At 38.9% G+C, this 19,596-nt stretch overlaps 1 protein-coding gene across 3 annotated transcripts in view; it reads left to right on the forward strand.

The window, feature by feature from the left end:
• The window catches only part of IQCM (IQ motif containing M), a 509,303-nt gene that overhangs the window by 250,126 nt on the left and 239,581 nt on the right, over positions 1-19,596 (forward strand). For 2 of the 3 annotated variants that reach the window (XM_059876235.1, XM_059876236.1), the window contains 2 exons: positions 3,454-3,652; positions 15,023-15,167. In XM_059876235.1, coding sequence (XP_059732218.1) covers positions 3,454-3,652; positions 15,023-15,167 — 344 coding nt within the window. The remainder of the gene's footprint in view (positions 1-3,453; positions 3,653-15,022; positions 15,168-19,596) is intronic. The other variant, XM_059876237.1, reaches the window with a different exon arrangement.

A 19,596-nucleotide genomic window follows, 5' to 3' on the forward strand; every position in this document is an offset into this window, starting at 1 on the left:
GTGTGATGTAAGGAATTTTTGCTTCCTAGGAAAACTGTAATAAAGGCTCTGAATGATTTTTCCCCTCTCCTATTAGGAGCAGACTATTATTCGAAAATCATTTTTTTCAGTGTAACAGAAAGAAAATCAAATTTTGATTTTACTTTTTTGTGTGTTCCACCCATGCAACATTTCATAGTCAAGGATTCACAAGCATTTCTCTATTTGAGGATTAAACTTATCCAAATTGACCTAACTACTATCAAAATTTGGTGTATTTCATAGCTTCTTTTCAAACCCATTATTTGTAAATATAATTCACTTTCCATCAAGTCTTCTATAAATTATTCTTCAGCTTCAAATTTCTGTTTCTTTTAACATTCCAATTGTTTAGAGATGTGTTGTTGATCAAAGTCCATATGACTAGGGCCCAAGATAAATCCTTTTCTTTTTCGATTGATTAAAAAGCAGACAAAACATATCCATCATTTTGTAAACATTTTTGCATTTCCTTTTTCTTTTAATTAATGTCATTCTAATCACTCATGTTAACTATAGCTTTTAATCACTCATTCTAATCATTCATGCTAACTATAGCCTTTAACCAAAATAACTAACTTCAGTTCTCCCCCTCCCTCTCCCAAACCCCCTTCTGTTGCAGGAAGGGGGACCCCTTCCAAGGCCCGAAACTGGGTTCTTGTCTAACACTCGGAAATGAATTGTCTGAGGAGACACATGTGCTGACAAAGCAAGAGATTTCACTGGGAAAGGGCACCCGGGTGGAGAGCAAGAGGGTAAGGGAGCCCAGGAGAACAGCTCTGCCACTTGACTAGTCTTGGGTTTTATGGTGATGGGATTAGTGTCCGGATTGTCTTTAGCCAGTCATTCTGACTCAGAGTCTTCCTGGTGGTACACGCCTCGTTCAGCCAAGATGGATGCCAGAGAGAAGGATTCTGGGAGGTGGTCGGAAACGTGGTGTCTCCTTTTGACCTTTCCCAAATTCTTCAGTTGGTGGAGGCTTATTAGTTCTGTGTTCCTTACCAGGACCTCCTGTCGTAAAACAACTCATACAAATGGTTTCTATGGTGCCTGGCCGGGGTGGGTGGTTTCAATTAGTGTGCTTCCCCTAACATTTCCACAGACAGTTTTCAGTATGTGACAAAGAATTCTGTGCCATTCAAGGCAACTTAGGAGAAGAGCAGAGCTCCTGTGACCACTGCTGGTACTTTAACAGTACACATCACACATCACCTTGTGGTCAGGTGTATATGTCCCTTTAAGATTTATTTACACATTATTGTTAGAATGTATAAGTTTGACCATAAAGTTGGCTCATTTATGTGTTTCTAGAAGACTTTTCTTATTTCTTCTGAGAAAAAGGAAAAAAAGTCATGAACTCAAAATCCTTTTGATTTCACAATAGGTCTTAAAACTCCGAACAAGTCAGAAGTAACCATTTCTATTTTATTTGCATTCCCAGTTTATCTCATACATGGAGGCATGTTCATAAAAATTGATATAACAGAGCAAAAATACTCTTAGAAGGCAGAGCTCCCTGTTTTATGAGCTATTCAAAATCAGTCTTAATTTAAACAACCAAAAAGAAAACTTTGCTTTATTTTCTATGCCTTTTCTGGTAGCTTTGTCTATTTAAATATTTCTCTCCAGCACAACATGTTGTATTTTTGACTCAATCTACGGAAGTTTTCTCAAGAGAGATAATGAAAGAACCAACCAAAGATACAAAAGAACTACTTTTATATGAACATCGTACAAGGCTAACTTCCTTTCTTTTGCAAAAACAGGACAATGTTTATTTGTATACACAAACAGAGAGAAATGCTAGCCTCAGTTCTGTGTATTTAGCTTTAGATCAAAAGTAAATCCAGAGGACAGTTTTCTGTGCTTGAGCAAATCTCACTGGTCAGTAGTGGCTACTTTGGTGTAGGAAGGTCCAAGAGTCAAGAAGGATCATCAAAGAATACTTGTTGTGAATTTCCTGATCTGGAGCTGATCTCCAATCTAGTGGGTACAAAAGTATCTCAAATGATTTTAGGTTTTGTTGTAGTTGTTTAGTTGCTAAGTTGTGTCTGATTCTTTTTGACCCCATGGACTATAGCCCGCCAGGCTCCTCTGTCCATGGGGTTCTCCAGGCAAAAATAGTGGAGTGGGTTGCTATTTCCTTCTCCAGGGGATCTTTCTGACCCAGGGATGTGTCTCCTGCATTACAGGTAGATTCTTTACCGCTGAGCCACAGGGAAACTTGATTTTAGGTATACTGATAATACAAGGCATATTAGAAGATACCACAAGTTTCAAGACAAACTAACAGAAGAAACAAATGGAAAAAAGATCCCCTGTTATCTACTATCTACCACCCAACAGAGACTAGATGGCTGGAGTCAATAATCAAAATCAGACTTCCAACATTTTAGTCACCAGGGGAAGAAAAATAATGATCATGTGCAAACTAGAACAGGAGTCTGTAAGAGCCAGCTTAATGCAAATATCAAAACAGATCTGGTGAAGAAAATTGTAGAAACAGTCAATGATATTCACTCCGGGAATCAACAAAGTTGGGTCTGGGATTTAGAAGTCTATGCACAGTGCACTTTGTAGGGCAAGACTCAGGTCTGGTGTGTGAAATGACCTGGCTATCTCATTGGAACTCCAGCTGTGAAAGATGCAGAAGCAAAAGCAATTAAGAGGAGAAAAAGATGTTTGTATGCTAAAACTTGCAAGGAAACTATACTTTGAACTTTGGAAGACTTTGAAAAGCTGACTACAAAGTAAAAAATAAAAAAGATATACGAGGGAATAAAGCAGACAGAAGAGTACCAAGGTCACAGACTGCCATGCAGAAAGTCTTCTCACGCGGTCGTCACGGCTGCAAGGGCCGTCCATATCGGTGTTGCAAGGCTTGTCCTGTTTTCCAGTAGGATCACTCACTTCCGTGATCCTGTAGTCCATGGCTCTATCAATACGTACCCTGCCTCTCAATTGGAAGCATTTGGAAAATAAAATTACTTTTCAGAGGAGTTTGGTAAGCAGAGAATCAGTGCTGAATAATTTTGCAGCAGTCTTTAGTTTAAAATAGCTTCTGGGACAGGAAAGTTATTTTTACTAATGTGCCTTGTCATATGAAAATATTTTGTTCCTTAGATACTGTATCTCTCTTTTGAATACTTGTGGCTAAACTTTGACAGATTCACTTTCTTTTAGGTTTCATTTCATCAGAAGGTCAATTTATGTATGTTTTATTGATTTTGACATATTCAACCTTCTTTGGAGAACCCTATTGGAATGTTCAGATGATATATATATATATATATATATACACACACATGAAATTCTATATGCTAATTACAGTGTATTTTCTATTTCATTATATTCATTATGAAATTGAATTTAAGACTTTTTAGAAGTTTGTTTTTCTTATTAACTGTAATAAGAAATTTTATATTTTATTTTTAGCCCCAAATCCATTCTTAGTAAAAGTGATAAAATTGACAATAAAGTTAAAAGAATTGGACCACACATAGAGATCTTCCAAGTGTTCCGGGGAAGAAAAAAATTTGCAATAACCAAAAACATAATTAAGATGGTCACCATCATGCAGGCACTTGTCAGAGGGTGGCTTGAACGCAAAAGATTCCAAAGAATAATGACCAAGGTAAAGCATATATTGAGTATTATAATGTGTTTAAAAATTCTTTGTTCTCCCAGTTTTACTGAGATATAACTGACATATAGCACTGTACTAGTTTAAAGTATACAGAATAATGATTCAACTTACATGCATCATAAAATGATTTACCACGATGAGTTTAATTAACATTCATCATCTCCTATAGATACAAAATTAAGAAATAGAAAAAAAATTTCCTCATGATCAGAGCTCTTAGGTTCTCCTCTCTTAACAGCTTTCATATATAACATATAGCAGTGTTGGTTATATTTATCATGTCATACATTACATCCCTAGTACTTATTTGTCTTATAACTGGAAGTTTTTACCTTTTCCCTGCCTTCAGCTGATTTCCCCTTCCCCTGCCTCCTGCCTCTGGTAACCACACATCTGATGTCTTTTACTATGTTTATTTGCCTTTTTATTTCTTTCTGAGGTGTAATTGGCCTATAACACTATGTTAATTCCTGTTATACAACAGAGGATTTGATTCTTCTATATATTTCAAACTGATCACCACAACAAGTCTAGTTATCATTTGTCACCATACAAAGGTATCATATAATTATTGAGTATATTCTCCGTACTGTACATTTCATACCCATGAAACCTGTTTGTATATATGACTTTTTTTCTGTTCTATTTGTTCATTAATGAAATCATGCAGTATTTGTCTTTCTCTATCTGCAAAGATGGGCTCGATAAAGGACAGAAATGGTATGGACCTAACAGAAGCAGAAGATATTAAGAAGAGATGGCAAGAATACACAGAAGAACAAAAAAGATCTTCACGACCCAGATAATCATGATAGTGTGATCACTGACCTAGAGCCAGACATCCTGGAATGTGAAGTCAAGTGGGCCTTAGAAAGCATCACTACGAACAAAGCTAGTGGAGGTGATGGAATTCCAGTTGAGCTATTCCAAATCCTGAAAGATGATGCTGTGAAAGTGCTGCACTCAATATGCCAGCAAACTTGGAAAACTCAGCAGTGGCCACAGGACTGGAAAAGGTCAGTTTTCATTCCAATCCCAAAGAAAGGCAATGCCAAAGAATGCTCAAACTACCGCACAATTGTGCTCATCTCACACGCTAGTAAAGTAAAGCTCAAAATTTTCCAAGCCAGGCTTCAGCAATATGTGAACCGTGAACTTCCTGATGTTCAAGCTGGTTTTAGAAAAGGCAGAGGAACCAGAGATCAAATTGCCAACATCCGCTGGATCATGGAAAAAGCAAGAGAGTTCCAGAAAAACATCTATTTCTGCTTTATTGACTATGCTAAAGCCTTTGACTGTGTGGATCACAATAAACTGGAAAATTCTGAAAGAGAAGGGAATACCAGACCACCTGATCTGCCTCTTGAGAAATTTGTATGCAGGTCAGGAAGCAACATTTAGAACTGCACATGGAACAACAGACTGGTTCCAAATAGGAAAAGGAGGACGTCAAGGCTGTATATTGTCACCCTGCTTATTTAACTTATATGCAGAGTACATCATGAGAAATGCTGGACTGGATGAAACACAAGCTGGAATGAAGATTGCCGGGAGAAATATCAATAACCTCAGATATGCAGATGACACCACCCTTATGGCAGAAAGTGAAGAGGAACTAAAAAGCCTCTTGATGAAAGTGAAAGTGGAGAGTGAAAAAGTTGGCTTAAAGCTCAACATTCAGAAAACGAAGATCATGGCATCTGGTCCCATCACTTCATGGGAAATAGATGGGGAAACAGTGGAAAGAGCGTCAGACTTTATTTTTCTGGGCTCCAAAATCACTGCAGATGGTGATTGCAGGCATGAAATTAAAAGACACTTACTCCTTGGAAGGAAAGTTATGACCAACCTAGATAGCATATTCAAAAGCAGAGACATTCCTTTGCCAACAAAGGTTCGTCTAGTCAAGGCTATGGTTTTTCCAGTGGTCATGTATGGATGTGAGAGTTGGACTGTGAAGAAGGCTGAGCGCCGAATAATTGATGCTTTTGAACTGTGGTGTTGGAGAAGACTCTTGAGAGTCCCTTGGACTGCAAGGAGATCCAACCAGTCCATTCTGAAGGAGATCAGCCCTGGGATTTCTTTGGAAGGAATGATGCTAAAGCTGAAACTCCAGTACTTTGGCCACCTCATGCAAAGAGTTGACTCATTGGAAAAGACTCTGAAGCTGGGAGGGATTGGGGGCAGGAGGAGAAGGGGACGACAGGATGAGATGGCTGGATGGCATCACTGACTTGATGGTTGTGAGTCTGGGTGAACTCCGGGAGTTGGTGATAGACAGGGAGGCCTGGCGTGCTGCGATTCATGGGGTCGCAAAGAGTCGGACACGACTGAGTGGCTGATCTGATCTGATCTGACTTATTTCACTTACCATAATATCCTCTAGGTCAAAAAAGAAAAAAAGGAAAAAAATATCCCCTAGTTCTATCCTGATATCAACTAGGTTGTCAGAAGTTGCAAGATTTCATTCTTTTTTTCCACTAATGTCTCATTATACATAATATATATTATATATGCTTATTATATATAATATATATGCTTAATATATATAATATAGTATATATTATATAAACATAATATATATAATTATATATAGTCATATATTTATATATATGACTGTATAATTATATATAAGACACGTATCATATAAATATATATTATATATGCTTTATATATATTTATAATATAAAACATTATATGTATGGGGCTTCCCATATGGCTCAGTGGTAAAGTGTCTGCCTGCCAATGCAGGAGAGGCAGGAGACGTGGGTTTAATCTCTGGGTCGGGAAGATCCCCTGGAGGAATAAATGGCAACCCACTCCAGTAGTCTTGCCTGGAAAAATCCCATGGACAGAGGAACCTGGCGGGCTAGAGTCCATGGGGTAGAAAAGAGTCCGACATGACTGAGTGAGCACATACATTATGTATAAACCATAGCTTCTTTATCCATTCATTCATCAGTGCACATTTACATTCAATTAACAGACTTTTGAATAGTAAGCTGGTCAATATACCTATGATTTTTCCAAAATAAAGTTCTTTGGTTTAAAAAATTGTTATGAATAATCTTCTCTTATGACAGTTGCAGATTGTGTCAATCTGGAGACTGTGAACAAATGCCTGGCTTATCCTTAACCCAACAGTCCTGGGACTACTTTTACCCTAAGGCTCAGAGTACCTATCTTTGCATTGGTTTTATTTCTCCTATGCTATATGCTCATTCTCTGTTTAAAGCAACTTTCCACTTCTTTTACTCCTGGGTACTCTTGCAGAGCATAAACCTTTACCTTAAAAAGAAACCACACATATCCACCTAGCAACTTTTATAAATAGCAGTCCTGACAGTCAAAATAAATCATAAGGACCTATTTTGGCTGGGCAAATGCAGGAGAAACTGAATGGATGGATTTTGGTGAACCTTTGAGAGAAATCCAAACATACTCTCACCTGAAGTCTACTAATAAAGAAATTTAGAAAACCAGCTAGAAATGAAAGAGTAGGTCAGGAGTGCCCACCTGAATTGCTTGATTTTCTGTGAGGAGCCCTCTCAAATGGCCTTGTACCGTACCTCCTGAATACATTTCTCTGAGAACATTGAGATGCTGTTAGTGCATAATCCATTTGCCTGTCTCTGTATGTATATGTATACACGCATTAATATGTACATTTTATTGTTCAGTTGCTAAGTTGTGTCTGACTCTTTGTGACCCCATGGACTGTAGCACAACAGCTCTCTGTCCTTCATTATCTCCTGGAGTTTGAGCAAATATATACATAGAACATACATTTGTAGTTCAGATGATTATATAGGATAAAGCATGTAAAACTCTGAAGTAAAACATTCCGTATAGCTAATCTTTCGCTCATTGTGTGAAATAGCTGCTATATTCATTTTATATGTAAAGAAACTCATGCTCAGAGAAATTAAGTCATTTGACCAGAGTTGCACTGCTGGTAAGTGACCAAGCTAGAATTCAAACCTTTGTCTGACCCCAAAGCCCGTGCTTATTCTACATATTATATCACTGACCTACTTTATGGCTAATTGCTCCCTAATCTAATCTAAAGCCGTATCCCAGGCTGGTCTCTCTAGCTCCAGATTGAGGCATTTAATTGCTTGTTTGCAAGGTCCGTCGTTAAATCAGACTCCACAGAGCCTTAAATGAACTCATTTTCTTATTCTACAAACCTCTTCCTTTCCTGTACTGCCTATTTTGGTGAACTCACCCAGCACCCATTGTCCAAGCTATACACCTGGAGTTTTCTTAGTCTCCTTCAACTTGCTCACTTCCGTATTCAGTTGGTCACCACTTCTTTAATATTTCTTATGCTGCTCTTCCTCACGGGGCTCTTGCCAGATCTCCTATTCATCACCCCCTTGCATGGAGAACTGCAGTAGTCTCCTAATTGGTCTCCCTGCCTGTAGACCTACTCCCATTTAATCTGTCACGTGCAATGGAGGAAAGTGCACTCTGATGACCTTATTCTATTCCTTCTAGTCTTTTGATGGCTCCATATTGCTTATCAGATGAACTATGAATTCTGTAGTATACAGCACACATGAGCTCCTTGATCTGGCCTTTTCCCGCTGTCCAGGCTCATCACAAGACACTTTTTCATTAATACCCTGTGCCCCAGCAAAGCCCAAATCATTTCATTCCTTGTTTGATTACTATTATCTTATGTGTTAGTGCTGACCTTTCAGACTGGATTACTCTTCCTCCCTAATTTTCTAATAAACTCCAATTCTTTCTTTAAGAGCTTAAATGTCCACATCTAGAAGAAAAGTATGCCCAAGATAGATGGCATATTAAAAAGCAGAGACTTTGCCAACAAAGGTCTGTCTAGTCAAAGATATGGTTTTTCCAGTAGTCCTGTATGGATGTGAGAGTTGGACTATAAAGAAAGCTGAGCGCCAAAGAATTGATGCTTTTGAACTGTGGTGTTGGAGAAGACTCTTGAGAGTCCCTTGGACTGCAAGGAGATCCAACCAGTCCATCCTAAAGGAGATCAGTCCTGAATATTCATTGGAAGGACTGATGCTGAAGCTGAAACTCCAGTACTTTGGCCACCTGATGCAAAGAACTTACTCATTGGACTCATTGGAAAAGACCCTGATGCTGGGAATGATTGAAGGTGGGAGGAGAAGGATGAGATGGTTGATGGCATCATTGACTCATTGGCCATGAGTCTGAGTGAACTCCGGGAGTTGGTGATGGACAGGGAAGCCTGGCGTGCTGCAGGCCATGGGGTTGCAAAGAGTCGGACAGGACTAAGTGAAGTGAACTGAACTGAACTGAGACACCTTCTCTGGTCCATCAAGCAGAGCTGATTTCTCCATTTCTGGTGATTATTGTGCTAGTCATTCTACATTTTGACCTTTTGTTTAGATGTCTGTCATGGACACTACAATCTATATGACCTGTTTGGGAGTACACACTATTTTTATTTATAATACCACATATTGTTTTGACACATATAGTCTCTCTCATTTTAACTACATTCAATTACTTGCTGTTTTTCATGTTTATTTACTTGTTTGTGTATGCTTGTTTATGTTGTTTTCTGTCCTGTTTGCTACTGTGTTCAATACCTAAAACAGTGCTTAGCATGTGACAGGTACTCAACAAATGACTTTTTGAATGAATTAATACAACAAAATATAGAAGTTTGTCAGGGCACTAAAGATCCATACATATATAACATGTATATATGAACATAAAAAATATAGCATGTCATATGCATGACATTATACATATTATAATGTAATTCATGTCCTACTCTTTGCGATCCCATGGACTATACACTCCATGGAATTCTCCAGGCTAGAATACTGGCGTGAATTGCCATTCCCTTCTCCAGGGGATCTTCCCAACCCAGTGATGGAACTGAGGTCTCCCACATTGCGGGCAGATTCTTTACCAGCTGAGCCATCAGGGAAGCCCAAGAATACTGGAGTGGGTAGCCTATCCATTCTCCAGGGGATGTTCCTGATCCAGGAATAGAACCAGGGTCTTCTGCATTGCAGGCAGATTCTTTACCAGCTGAGCTACCAGGGAAGCCCAGTTATATCATAATTTAACTTAATTCCAGCAGTTCCTAATGTTTACCATCATCTACAACATCTGGGACAAAATAGGTCTAGAAAACTTAGCAGGAATGGGCCCAAGATGATAATGAAAGGGAGAGGTTGACAAAGAAAAATTTTAATTTCTATAGGGAGGTAAAATTTGAAATGAAAAGAGTGAGAAGCCTTTTTGAAGGATCCCAACAAATATAAACTAGATTGTTGGCTTCAATTTGGTTATAAAACTTGTTACGATCATTTTCTTTTTTATTCCAGTATTGGTATGCTGCTTTGTATGTTGGATGGCTGCTCTGTCGATATAGTTAACGTTGTTTTGCTCACTTGAAATGCTCGTGTGGCAGGCCTGTAATGCATACATAGTCCGGTTCCAGAGCTGAGCCTTTGTGCAGGGTTGCTGTTGGGGGAATTCTTAATAGACTTTCTGGTCTAGAGGCCACACAGAGTATCACTGGATAATTGTCAGGACTGTGACAATCCTTCCACTGGGAAACTTCCATAGTCATATTGTTTGGCTGGCGCTTCAGAGCTTATGACTGTTGACAGTATCTGCTAGAATGTCACTTTAAGGTACCTCAAGAGACTGTACAATTTCTATCGTTTATGTGAAATACTCCAGATTGGGTTTATTTAGAAATAATGAAGCAGCATTATATTATATCATCCATAAGGAGACTACAGAGATTGCTGCGTTTAACTATCAGCATTATTTATTTCCAGGCTTCCTAGGTGATACAGTGGTAAAGAATCCATCTGCAGTGCAGGTGATGCAGGAGACAAGGGTTAGATCCCTGGGTTGGGAGGATCCCCTGGAGGAAAAATTGGCCACCCACTCCAATATCCTTGCCTGAAAAATTCCACAGAGAAAGGGGCCTGGTAGGCTACAGTTCAAAGAGTCTCAAAGAGCTGGACATGACTGAATGACCAAGCATGCATGCACAAACAGGGAGAACTATATTAATATATTCTAGAATACTTAAAAAAAATTGATCATAGTCGCTATTTACTGGGTCTGATTTCTTACCTGGTGCATAGAGCAAATAGTCCAGACAGAAATGGAGGAAGTCTCAGGTATTTAATAATGAGAACTTAGACCATTTAACCCAAAGGCCTCTGTCTGGTATGGGAGTAGTCCCATGAAACTGAGATCTGGAGGAGGAAGAGTAATTGTGTTTTGTCTGGGAAGTGTGTTTTGTCTATGTAGACTGGGAAGTTGAGAGAGTGTAGGCCCGGGGAAAGAAAATATCAGTGGCCTTAGGTGAGACAGAATATTTGGGGGGCTGGTTGGGAGGACAGTGGCAATATAGGGACAGGAAGGTAGGAGCAGACGAACAGTGTTCTTAAAAACATACTAAGGAGTTTATACTTAGTGTATCAGAATGGATGACGTTAGAGGAGCTGAGTGACATGAAGAGATTTGCTATTTTAGAAAAATTACTGACTCTGGACAATGAATTGAGTAAAGAGGATCACAAATTAGAGAAGGAACCACCTGTATGCTTATTCAGTAATCTGGTGCATGATGGTGTTGACCTGGGGTAAATGGAGAAATGGACAGGAGACAGGGTATTGAAATTGATTGGATTTGGAGATGAGGAAGTAGGAGGAGTCAATAATGGCTCTGAGGCTTTTGTCTTGAGCAACATGATGAATGGTTGTGAAATATAGAACTTAGGAGACGTGAGTAGGAGAGGTGGAGGGAAAGGAAGGGAGGTAGAGTCCGTTTTTCAACACTGAGCTTGAAGTGCCTGTGCAACATCCTTGAGACATCTGGGAAGCAGTTGGGTACATGAGTCTAAAGCTCAGAAAGATGATGGGCCACAGGGAAGCTTTTGGGGTTCATGAGAAGTTCTAAAACTTTTTCTACCTTAACACATTTGGAGAATACAAAACCCTCCCACACATTAAAATGGCTCAATCTGGCAATGATTATCACTTTATCTCTGAGAAAGCTCTTTCTCCAGATGACTCCATGGCTTTCTTACTTCATTCATGTCTCTGCTCACTGTGACATTATCATAAACCCTGCCCAATACTACCCTATTAAAAAAAAAAACAAAAAAACGCTTACTCTGATCATTTCTTATTCTATTAAAAACACTATTGTTCTTTGCACTACTTACTACCATGTAATATGTATTTTATGTTCATTGGATTATCGTCCCTTCTATCAGGAATTTTTTCTGTTCATTAATCTATTCACAAGGTCTAGAATATTCAGGGTTCATGTTTTTGAATAAATTATTTTCAAGACATTGGAGGAGGGGTGAGAGGATGTATAATTTTATTCAGCTCCCCTAGGATGCCCTCCTGTACTCTGCCTTCATCCATAGATTTGAGAATCACTATTAGTGATACTGTCTAGAGCCGTTGGAATTGATGTCATTGTCCAGAGAGTATATAAAGTAAGGAGAGAGGCATATAAAGATAAGAGTGAGAAAGACCAATGCTCAGAGGGGAAGCCAGAGGTGAGGATTTCACAAACAATGAAACAATAGCTAGAGACGTATGAGGAAAACTGAAACCTGTTAGATCAAGAAAGTCCAGACACGGTGTGATAAAGAGGGTCAGGTCAGTGATTCCCAATGCTTCCAGGAATGAAGGCCTAGGCCAAATGGGTAGAAAATGTGAACTAGCACTTCACAGTAGAATAAACGTAAATGGTTGGTAAATATGGAAAGAGGCTACTCTTGCTAGTAATCAAAGAAATTGAGTACCACTAAGTATCATATAGTAGTGGAATTAACCAAACAAGAAATAAATTCATTACTTAGGAACAAAAGACGTGATCATATCAAATACAAAGCAGACTTTTATTTGTAAAAACATTTTAATCCTGATGTATGATAAGCATGATACATTTACAGTTTAAGTCAACATGGATTGGAAAATTATAATCAGTAATTTGCATTGTCTGTTATTTAAATATTGCTGTTGTATCAATTTGTACATTTTTCTGATTAATTCCATCTGCAGAAAAATTTAGAAATATAGTGAAAGATTTGCATACTGAGATGACATGGCATCGTAACTAAGGCATATTTCTGTACAGAAGGCTGGCAGAGAGGCATGCTATAATAAGAAGCACACAGATGGACGTCTGCCATTTTCTCTGACCCAACTTCTTAACCATGAAAACCACCTAGGTAGCCTTCTGAATGCCTCAGACCTGAGCAGGGTTTCTTCATGAGATGGGTTGTGTCCTCAAAAGAGTATTTATTAAATTTTGAGGAAAGAACACTCAGCTTGGGTTTGGTGACTGCCCAAATGTTCCTTCTCCCTTAGCAAATGTCACCATTCAACTAAGCTGCACTCTACGCAGAGACCTTTTGGTTTATATTCTAAGAATACAATTAAAACAGTGCTTGATTCTTAATTATAAGCAAGAGAAACCTACTGACAGATTTAAGCAGAAAGGTATTGAGTAAAATTTTGGGCAGAGGTCTGAAGAAGTAAGCTCAGAAACACAGAGGAATGGTGAAGGCTAGCCTAGACAGCTCCCTGGACTGCAGTCAAATCCTGCACAAATTCTGATGCAGCCGCTGAATCCTGTACTCCCTCTGCAAATGCCGCCCTTGGAAAATGGATATTGTGCCAAGGTTACTCTTCCGCACAAATAGGTTTCCCACTGTTTCCCTTTTAAAAGCATTATTAGTTTCTAGTCAAAACCTGAGGCTTGTGTAGATAATGGATGAGGCTTTGTCACATGTCTGCATCCTAGCAACAGAGGAGGTTTGGTCATGAGCATCTGATTTGTGGCTTCCAATTGAAGGACAGGAGCTCTGCCTTTTATTAGGATTCACATGGTAGGGAGAGCTCCTAAAGTGTGACCCATTCGTTGTTTAAAACAAAACAAAGCAACAACAACAAACAGAGTGACAAAGCTCTATTGAACAAAAGGGAGATTAAAATTACACATTGGAAAATGTAATTAAGTGTTGAAAGACGCTAGCAAGCATTGAGAATCTGCCCGATTCTGATGGAATTCAGGTAGAAGGAGAAAAGGAAAGTAGTGAAATTATGCTGATTTATTTTTTTTCAGGTAAATCAAGAAATATTATTTCATTGAAAATTTTGACAAATTAAGAAATAATAGGCTTAAACATAGTATCTAAAAATGTCAGAGAAGAACCACAAAACTAAACAAAGGTGAAGAAAAATAAAATAATAAAAACAACCTTTAAAGAATCACACAAAACAGAAAATAAATGACAAGAGCAAGAACAATCAGTCATACGTGTAATAATAAATAAACTAGGAAAGAACTAGAACAAAAATTTACAGAATGGGTGAAAAATATGAAATTCAAGTAAATTAAGAGGAATATAGTATGTAATTAAAAGTGTGGACTGTAAAGTATCCTTGTTTTGGATTTAGAACCAGTTCTGTAATTTAATAACTATAGGACCTTGGGAAAGCTAAACATTTCATGCTTTAGGGTTTTTACTTGTGTAATAGTATGCAAAGCATATCAAATGAAAGCAGACTCAGAATAAATTTCATGACCTTAAATAGATTCCTAAAAATATAATGAAAATTGGTGAATGAAGTTTTTAATTCAAGAAGTCAAGGAGGAGAAAAGAAACCTTAAAAAAGGAATAAAGATAAGTAGAGAAAGTAATGAGCTAGAAATATAAAATGTAAAAATAATTGAATGGATAAATAAGATGGAACTGGTTATTTAGAAAAAAATGAAATAGATGAATTTTTATACTTTTGAAAAAGTTTATTTGAGTAGAATGTAGAAAATGTGCATACAGAAAAATGTAGTCACGAATAAAATATGAGCTGATAGAACAGGTATGTACATATGATAAAACCTGAAAAAATCCAGTGAAAAATAAGTACAACACATAAATATACAGTTTCTGAAAGAAAGAAAATACAAGGATTTGAGCACCCAGAGTGGACAGAATCATCCATTACAGAGTAATGCCTTAGTAAAAATTTTATTTTTATTTTTTTTTCTGGCTAAGTGGGCTACATATTATAGAAATCTCTACACCAACCTAGGAAGCTTCTATGAAATTATTCAATACTGAAACTTCTACGTTATGGCAAGCATAAGTATGTGATGCCAAGGCAACTCAAAATGATGTTCTCTAGATCATACCACTCTATGATGCATGTACTTTGCTAACCTTATTTAGAAACATAAATAAATGCTCTAAGAAACTGGGTGAAATAGATGAAATGAATAGGGCACAATCAGATTCAGTATAAACAACAGAAATATATTAGGAGTTCAGTTGTTTACATTGCTGTTTTATAGGCTTTGTATCATGGACCAGATCTGAGGACAGTTATAAACATGTACTGCAGACAAATCCATCGTGTTAAATACCGACTTGGTCTTTGGAGGACGAGACAGATTATAAACCTTACAGAGTTGGAGGAGTGGATGGACAGAAAAAAATGTGAGTGAGGCTGCCTTTTCTGATTTGATTTTAGGTTTGGAATTTATTTAACCATTAAAACCTTACAGAGAACACAAGTAGACAATATTTTTATTGCTGCAAGCTATTTGCATTTTAAGGTGACATATGAGGATTAATTTATTAGGATTCCATTTTGGCTTAAAAAAAAAAAGGAAATTTAAAAGAAAGATGGCTAAAGAATCAGATTTCAGATTAGCTCCAGAGATCTAGGGAGCAAAAAATAAGGGGCAATCTCTTATTTGCCTCTGGGGGGATACAAAAGATGCTATCACTTTATGACTTTATATTCTTGAGCTTTAAATTTAAATTCTAAGGAGAGAACTCCTGGTTGGTTTAGCTTGAGTTATATCTTCAACACCTTGCCTTGGTGTAGGACAAAGAAATTTGATTGGGAGTTGCATAGGGGCTATATTCATTGGCGGGAGGGAGGAGCTCCTCAAAGGAAAACTATGTATTTATAAGAGAATAGCAGTTCATGGACACTGAGGAGACAAAACAACAGATATCCAATATATGTTGCTTTTTAGTGTTGAAAGTCCATGCAACGGACAAGTTTTCCAATTTCTATTTTAAATTTCAGAGATCCTGATTTTTATTATATTTAGTATTGCTTAGGATTAGAATGAATATTACAGTTTGTTTCTTGATTTAAAAATAAATGAAGACTTCTGGTTTTTGCTTTTGCATGTAAGGAGCTTGGAGGTCATCACTCCATCTTAACAACAAATAAAAAATCTGAACAGACTAAAACATCAACAGCTCTTCTTGGACCTTTAAGAGACGGGAGGAGGATATAGGGCAAACTGGAGAGACAGGCTTGCAAATACAGGCAGTCCCAGGTTACCAGAGCAGAGACTCATGAGCAGAATCTGATATGGGAACTGGCACTTGGGTAAGAAAAATGAACTATAATTGACAAATGGCTGCTGGCTCAATGTGGACAACACTGAGTTAAAAATTCCAGGAGGATCCGGTCATAAAGGGACCACCACAGTACTGTGATATTTACCTACAGAAGCTCAATCAGATTCCCAGGATAGTTATGAGAAGATGAACCATTTTGAAATATGCCAGAGCACTCTGTTCTTCTTAATAAGGCCTGCCTTCAAGGAAAACTAATTAACCAGAACCTAACCTGTTGGGTATTTCTGCTGCTGCTGCTAAGTCGCTTCAGTCATGTCCGACTCTGTGTGACCCCATAGACGGCAGCCCACCAGGCTCCCCCGTTCCTGGATTCTCCAGGCAAGAACACTGGAGTGGGTTGCCATTTCCTTCTCCAGTGCATGAAAGTGAAAAGTGAAAGTGAAGTCGCTTAGTCGTGTTCGACTCTTCACGACCCCATGGACTGCAGCCCACCAGGCTCCTCTGTCCATGGGATTTTCCAGGCAGAGTACTAGAGTGGGGTGCCATTGCCTTCTTCACTGTTGGGTATTAGCAGAGCCCAATCAAGAATACACAGAAGAACTGTACAAAAAAGATCTTCACGACCCAGTTAATCATGATGATCACTCACCTAGAGCCAGACATCCTGGAATGTGAAGTCAAGTGGGCTTTAGAAAGCATCACTACGAACAAAGCTAGTGGAAGTGATGGAGTTCGAGTTGAGCTATTTCCAATCATGAAAGATGATGCTATGAAAGTGCTGCACTCAATATGCCAGCAAACTTGGAAAACTCAGCAGTGGCCACAGGACTGGAAAAGGTCAGTTTTCATTCCAATCCCAAAGAAAGGCAATGCCAAAGAATGCTCAAACTACCGCACAGTTGCACTCATCTCACATGCTAGAAAAGTAATGCTCAAAATTCTCCAAGCCAGGCTTCAGCAATATGTGAACCGTGAACTTCCTGATGTTTAAGCTGGTTTTAGAAAAGGCAGAGGAACCAGAGATCAAATTGCCAACATCCACTGGATTATCAAAAAAGCAAGAGAGTTCCAGAAAAACAGTATTTCTGTTTTATTGACTATGCCAAAGCCTTTGACTGTGTGGATCACAATAAACTGGAAAATTCTGAAAGATATGGGAATACCAGATCACCTGACCTGCCTCTTGAGAAATCTGTATGCAGGTCAGGAAGCAACAGTTAGAACTGGACATGGAACAACAGACTGGTTCCAAATAGGAAAAGGAGCACATCAAGGCTGTATATTGTTACCCTGCTTATTTAACTTGTATGCACAGTACATCATGAGAAACGCTGGACTGGAAGAAGCACAAGCTGGAATCAAGATTGCCGGGAGAAATATCAATGACCTCGGATATGCAGATGACACCACCCTTATGGCAGAAAGTGAAGAGGAACTAAAAAGCCTCTTGATGAAAGTGAAAGAGGAGAGTGAAAAAGTTGGCTTAAAGCTCAACATTCAGAAAACAAAGTTCATGGCATCTGGTCCCATCACTTCATGGGAAATAGATGGGGAAACAATGGAAACAGTGTCAGACTTTATTTTGGGGGGCTCTATGGAGAAGGAAATGGCAACCCACTCCAGTACTCTTGCCTGGAAAATCCCATGGACTGAGAAGCCTGGTAGGCTACAGTCCATGGGATCGCAAAGAGTCGGACACGACTGAGCGACTTCACTTGAAAATCACTGCAGATGGTGACTGCAGCCATGAGATTAAAAGACACTTACTCCTTTGAAGGAAAGTTATGACCAACCTAGACAGCATATTAAAAAGCAGAGATATTACTTTGCCAACTAAGGTCCATCTATTCAAGGCTATGGTTTTTCCAGTGGTCATGTATGTATGTGAGAGTTGGACTGTGAAGAAAGCTGAGAGCCGAAGAATTGATGCTTTTGAACTGTGGTGTTGGAGAAGACTCTTGCGAGTCCCTTGGACTGCAAGGAGATCCAACCAGTCCATCCTAAAGGAGACCAGTCCTGGGTGTTCATTGGAAGGACTGATGCTAAGGCTGAAACTCCAATACTTTGGCCACCTCATGTGAAGAATTGACTCATTGGAAAAGACCCTGATGTTGGGAGGGATTAAGGGCAGGAGGAGAAGGTGATGACAGAGGATGAGATAGCTGGATGGCATCACCGACTCAGTGCACATGAGTTTGGGTGAACTCCGGGAGTTGGTGATGGACAGGGAGGACTGCCTTGCTGGGGTTCATGGGGTCGCAAGAGAATGTGAAGGTAAGCCACTTAATGCAAGAAAATATTTGAAAAAGAAATGTCTAACCAAGAACTGTTATCCAGAATATACAATGAACTCTTAAAACTCAACAATAAAGTTAAGAACTTGATTAAAATATGGGCCAAAGGTCTCAACAGAGACCTCAGGAAAGAAGATATACAGAAAACAGTTAAATGCATGGAATGATTCTCCACATCATTTGTCTTCAGGGGAATAAAAATTAAAACAACAAAGAGATACCACTACACATCTATTACAATGGCCAAAATCCAGAGCACCGACAACACCAAAGTGCTGATAAGAATGTGGAGTATCCTTTCATGTTGTTGGTGTAACATCAAAATAATACAGCCATTATGAAATACAGTTTGGTGTGTGCGTGCTAAATGGTTTCAGTCGTGTCCAACTCTTTGCGAGTGAACTGTAGCCTGCCAGACTCCTCTGTCCATGGAATTCTCCAGGCAAGAATAATGCAGTGGGTTGCCATGCCCACTTCCTGATCCAGGGATCAAACTCACCTCTCTTACGTCTCCTGCATTGGCAGGCAGGTTCTTTATCATTAGTGCCGCCTGGGAACCCCTAAACACGCTTTTACCATGCAACCCAGCAATCATTCTCCTTGGTATTTAGCTGCAGGAGGTTTATATCCACACAGAACCTGCACATGGATGTCTATGGCTGCTTTTTTGTAATTGCCAAAGCTTGGAAGCAGCCTTCCAAGCTGTCAACCTACAGTAGTAGGTAAATGTGTAAATAAACTGGTGCATCCAGAAGATGAAATATTTCGTTTTAAGGAGAAATGAAGCAGTCGTGAAAATATACGGGATAAACTTGACTGCATATTATTCAGTGTAAGAGGCCAATTTGAAAAGGCTACATACTATATGATTCCAACTACCAGATACTTGGGAAAAGGCACAACTGTGGAGAAAATGAAAAGGTCGATGGTTGCTAGGGGTGGCTTGGGGTGGGAAGAAGGATGGATTAGCAAGCACAGAGTTTTAGGACCACGGAACTATTTTGTACATTATTCCAGCGATGGATACACAAACCCAAAGAATGTACACAAGACTAAGAGTGAGCCCTAAGGTGAACTACTGACCTTAGTGATGAGGATGTCAGGTCAGTGTAGGTTCATCCTTGGTAACAGAGGCACCACTTGGTGCATCCGTTGATAATTGATAATAGGGGCAGGCAGATTATGCTTGAGTGGAGATAAAGGGCTTAGGAGAAATTTCTGTACCTCCGCCTCAATTTTGTTTTCAATAT

This window comes from Bos taurus, chromosome 17, assembly GCF_002263795.3.
Source record: "Bos taurus isolate L1 Dominette 01449 registration number 42190680 breed Hereford chromosome 17, ARS-UCD2.0, whole genome shotgun sequence".
In the NCBI taxonomy this organism is placed as follows: domain Eukaryota; kingdom Metazoa; phylum Chordata; class Mammalia; order Artiodactyla; family Bovidae; genus Bos; species Bos taurus.